The sequence below is a fragment of the Thamnophis sirtalis genome, unplaced genomic scaffold (assembly GCF_051295495.1).
Source record: "Thamnophis sirtalis isolate CommonGarterSnake01/CBP01778 unplaced genomic scaffold, rThaSir2_p1.2 scaffold_2, whole genome shotgun sequence".
NCBI classification, from domain to species: domain Eukaryota; kingdom Metazoa; phylum Chordata; class Lepidosauria; order Squamata; family Natricidae; genus Thamnophis; species Thamnophis sirtalis.
The window spans coordinates 45,057,919-45,063,083 of record NW_028261382.1 but is presented as its reverse complement, the minus strand read 5'-3'; the positions used below and the strand labels follow the sequence as shown (position 1 = coordinate 45,063,083).

Below are 5,165 nucleotides of genomic sequence, written 5' to 3'. Positions count from 1 at the left end.
GCGAGTCCCTTGGACTGCAAGGCCATCCAACCGGTCAGTCCTAGAGGAGATCAACCCTGGCTGCTCTTTAGAAGGCCAGATCCCGAAGAGGAAACTCAAATGCTTTGGCCACCTGATGAGAAGGAAGAAGGACTCCCTGGAGAAGAGCCTCATGCTGGGAACGATGGAGGGCAAAAGAAGAAGAAGGGGACGGCAGAGAAGGGGGTGGCTGGATGGGGTCACCGAAGCAGTTGGCCTGAGCTTAAATGGACTCCAGAGGATGGTAGGGGACAGGAAGCCCTGGAGGAACGTGGTCCATGGGATTGCGATGGGTCGGACACGACTTCACAACTAACAACAACAACAGCAAAGATAAAGGACAAAGAAGACCCAGAATATAATTTTAACATAGGATTTGTTTTACCAATGGTTTAGACCAGTGTTTCCCAACCTTGGCAACTTGAAGATGTCTGGACTTCAACTCCCAGAATTCCCCAGCCAGCGAATGCTGGCTGGGGAATTCTGGGAGTTGAAGTCCAGACATCTTCAAGTTGCCAAGGTTGGGAAACACTGGTTTAGACAATGGAGTTTTTTTTTTAACTTTACTTTATTGTCATTGCATCTCGTACAACGAAATTAAATGCCACCTTCAGCGTCCATTATAACTGTAAAAATAAAACTCAAACACACATCCTTCATATTAGATGTTGAAAGATTACAACTAGGTATAAGGGAATATTATTATTATTACTATTATTACGTACAAGTCAATTGGCCCAGACAATACATTGTTTATTAAGCACTTAAAAAAAATCAGATTAGACGATTGAGCAATCTCGGATCAACTCAAGTGGGAGAGAGATTAATTATTTTTTTTAATTCCACCATCCATGGCACATCTGCGAGTTGCTAGGTGGAGCCTTGGAGGCTGGGTGGCAAAAATTGGTCATGCTGGCAAATGCCGTTTGTCCTAAGAACTTAATTACAGATGGATGGATCACACCGATTCCTTGACTCAAAAAAACCTCAACCATGGCTTCTTAGGAAAACCCGATCAGGATAGAGATGAATCAGAAGTATTGTTTACCGCCCGGGTTTTTTTTGGGAAATGGTTGGCAATTAAGATTTAATTGGTGGATGGCCAAGGAGTTGGATTTAACGCATCCTGGCTGCCCACTCCTCTTTGAAGCATTAAAGAGGGTGTGTGTTTGCGTATGTGCTTACACCGATAGTGTAGCGAAGACACCTTTTAAAGCGGGCATTTGATCATAATCGCTAGCAATAGAAGCGGAGGGGGGGGCACGTTCGGTGAGCTGAAGTTTCGATCTAAAGTATCGGTCAGGTTCTGTTTCATCAAATATCCGGAGTTGATAAACCGGGAGATGATTCGAAAAGTTTTCAATTAAATCAACCTGAGCTCGGGAGGGTGTTCCCGGATGCGAAAGCTGAATTGACTTTCAGAATTCAGATGAAAGCATAATTATTATAGTCGACTGTGTGGAAATATTAGTCCCGTCTTAGGCACGAAAGCCAGCTGGGTGACTTTGGGGCAATCACCAAGAGATGTATTGTGGCCCGCCAGTGGCAGCAGATTCGGGCAGTGAGGAGGGTTGGGGAGGAACCTGGGCCAGTCCTGGAGTCTGGGGAAGGCTCTGAGGAGGGCTCTGTGTCGGAGGCAGAGAGGGGGCCAGAGCCATGTGCCAGTTATCAGCTGCCTTTGGAGTCAGACATCAGTGAGGCAGAAGAACAGCTGGAGCCTGTTCCCAGTGTGCGCATGCACAGAGTCCCCAGATTAAGGGAAGAGCTAAAGAACAGGGGTCGACTTGGGAGGAAGGCCACAGGTGGACGGTGAATGGCCCCTCCCAGAGGAAATAAAAGAGGAGCGAAAGGGGAATGGAGTTTGCAGGAGACCATTAGTTCGCTTCATTGGTTCGTGACTCTCCAAGACTCCTTGCCACGTTTTACAGATATCGGCCTGGCAGCTCTCCAAGCCAGAGAAGGTCTGTGACCGTAAATCCTCCTTTGAAACACTTTGCTGTTCACAAATTCTAATTCACAATTAAATTAATAAAAGGGTTTTTTGTCAGGACAAAGAGTTTGCTTCATGCTCTTAAGAAGCCTGGGTCAGAACAAAACGGTGAGTTCTAGTCCCGTTTTAGGCATGAAAACCAGCTGGGTGACTTTGGGCCAGTCACCAGGAGACGGTGAGTTCTAGTCCCGCCTTAGGCACGAAACCTGGCTGGGTGACTTTAGTCCAGCCATACTCTCTGAGTCTAATCCACATAGTTGCTGTTTTGGGAAAAATAGAAGAAGTACAGAGTATTTGATATGTTTGCCGCCTTGAGTTATTTGTAAAATTAATACAAATTGGGATATTAAAAAATATAAAATATAATAAGATATTAAAATAATAGTAAAATAAAAAATACTAAAATAAATAAAGTACTGAAATAAAAAATAAAAAGCTAAAATAAAATACTAAAATACTAAAATAAATAAAATGAATAAAATAAATGAATAAAATGAATAAAATAAATATAAATAAAATAAATAAAATAAATAAAATAAATAAAATAAATAAAATAAATAAAATAAATAAAATGAATAAAATGAATAAAATGAATAAAATGAATAAAATGAATAAAATGAAAATAAATAAAATAAATAAAATAAAAAATAAATAAAATAAATAAAATAAATAAAATAAATAAAATAAATGAAATAAAATGAATAAAATAAAAATAAATAAAATGAATAAAATAAAAATAAATAAAATAAATAAAATGAATAAAATGAATAAAATGAATAAAATGAATAAAATGAATAAAATGAATAAAATAATAAGATAAACTAAAATGAATAAAATAATAAGATAAAATAAAATAAATAAAAAATAAAGAATAAATTAAAAAAAAAAAACCACTTGGCATTTCTGTGTATCTTAAACTTTTGGGAAGAGCGAAAGAATGAATTCCACACCGATCCATCCAGAAATAGATCTATTCAAGTAAGGATAAGAAAATAAAAATCTAGGCTACACATTGAGAGTTTAACTAGTTAAAAAACACCCCTGCGGCTCAGTGGACGGACTGAACGAAAGCTTTGCGTTCCACCTGCACACAGTATTTCTCAGGGAGCCCGGCAGCCCTGCAGACAGAGAGAAAAGAACACGGAGAAATTTCACCAATGGTTGAAACAAGGGCCTAGTCCTCATGGAGGGACAACATGCAGGCAGCCCTCGACTTAAGGCTGGCCGCTTAGTGACTGTCGAAATGTAGGATGGACCCAATAAAAAGTCCACATACCAGAGAGACGCCATTGTTAAGTAGCAGCCGCCAATTGGCCAGGGTCTGCCTGGGCAGGGGGTTGGACTAGATGACCTACAAGGACCCTTCCCACTGTGTTTAAACCTGAACTTTCCCATGGACTCCGGGAGTCGGCCGCTTACCGCAGCTCGTCCAACTTCCTCCTCTTGATCTCGTTCAGGCGATCGCTGCGCCGGCGGGCTTCCTCCTTGAGGCGCTTGCCCTCTTCGAAGATGGCGATGCGCTCCTGGACCTGCTGCTGCTGGTGTTCCCGCACCTGGCGCCGGAGCTCATCCGCGTGCGTCATCTGGAGGGCCAGCCGGCGCTCGTGTTCCTTTCGCTCCTTCTCGATCTGCTCCCGCTGGATCCTGGTGGGGGGAAAGGGGGGAGAGAAGGCGGCGGGGACTGGAGGTCAGCCTGGCAGCAAGCGAGGACTTTTAGAGATGGTCTCCCCAGGGGAGATCCTCAACATACGGCCACTACGGAGACTGCTACTATGCGAGTGGAGAGGGGTTTGTCCCATTTTACAACCTTTCTGCCCACGGCTGTTAAGTGAATCACTGCGGCGGGGAAGTTAGTCACACGGCTGTTAAGTCAATCTGGCTTCCCCACTGACTCGGCTTGTCCGTCGGTCGCAAAAGGCAATCATGTGACCCCCGGGACATTGCAACCGTCGCGAGTCAAGTATCTGAATTTTGATCATGTGACCACAGGGAGGCTGCCTACGGTCGTTAAGGGCGAAAAATGGTCATATCGTCACTTTTTCCAGTGCCGTTGTAACTTTCAGGCGTCATTAAACTCAAGTGGGGTTTTTTTTGGGGGGGGGGGGAAGACAGACAGAGCATATCCTTGGCGGATGGATGTGCACCCAGCACACTTTAGAAACCAACTTAAAGGAGCAGCAGAATAACAGAGAGGGACCTCGGAGGTCTTCTAGTCCAACCCCGAGCTCGAACGGGATAAACCCTTCTGGACAAACGGGATGTGGTTCAGCCGTCCTCACAGCTTCAGAAGACGCACAGCGCTTCGTCTCTGATGATGAAAACTCCAAATTTCTCGTACAGGGAGATCTTCCCTATCTCTCCCCCCACCCCCCCGCCCCTGCCCTGGCGGGTTGAACTCAACGCCCTGGAAGGATCTATGAGCTTCCTTTCACAACTGTGTCGTCCTCGTTATGAGGCAAAACGTCAATCTTATTCAACCCCGTTGATTAGACACCTTGTCATCCGATGACTCTTGCCAGTCTACCTGGTTTGACGATCGTTTTTAAGTGAATCCCCCCCCCCCCCAATCCGAAACCGAGGTGTGATAACTATAATTCGCCCTCTTCCCGAGTGATTCCAATGGGTGGAACCAAACATTTGCATAGGGCTGTGATGGAGAACCCGTGGCCAGACGTACCAGAGGTGACACACAGAGCCTTCTCTATCAGCTCGGGCATCGTCACCGGTTGCACTTCTGGTTTCGGGCATGCGCATGCGCGCCAGCCAGCTGGTCTTCACAGGCGCTTGAAAACGCCCCAAAAACAGGCTGTTTTTGGGGCCGTTTTCAGGCTGTTTTGGGGGGGCATTTTAAGACTGTTTTTCAGGCTGTTTTCAGGCCATTTTCACACTGTTTTTCAGGCTATTTTGGGGCCCATTTTCAGGCTGGTTTTTTGGAAGTTTTCAGGCTGCTTTTAGGCTGTTTTTCAGGCCATTTTGGGGGCATTTTAAGGCTGTTGTTCAGGCTGTTTTCGTGCCATTTTCAGTCCATTTTTGGGTCATTTTCTGGCTGCTTTTGGGGCTATTCTCAGGCTGTTTGGGGGCCATTTTTGGGTCCGTTTTCAGGCTGGTTTTTTTGGGCTGTTTTCAGGGTTTGGGGAGGTCATTTTCAGGCTGTTTT

The 5,165-nt window shown here is 44.7% G+C and overlaps 1 protein-coding gene across 1 annotated transcript in view; it reads right to left on the bottom strand.

Moving 5' to 3' along the window:
• Positions 1–2,963: 2,963 nt before the first annotated feature.
• CFAP45 (cilia and flagella associated protein 45) overlaps positions 2,964–5,165 on the bottom strand; it is a 17,369-nt gene continuing 15,167 nt past the window's right edge. Inside the window, 2 exon segments of the mRNA XM_087705262.1 lie at positions 2,964–3,126; positions 3,428–3,652. Of these exon segments, the coding sequence (XP_087561388.1) occupies positions 3,057–3,126; positions 3,428–3,652 (295 nt within the window). The 3' untranslated portion in view covers positions 2,964–3,056.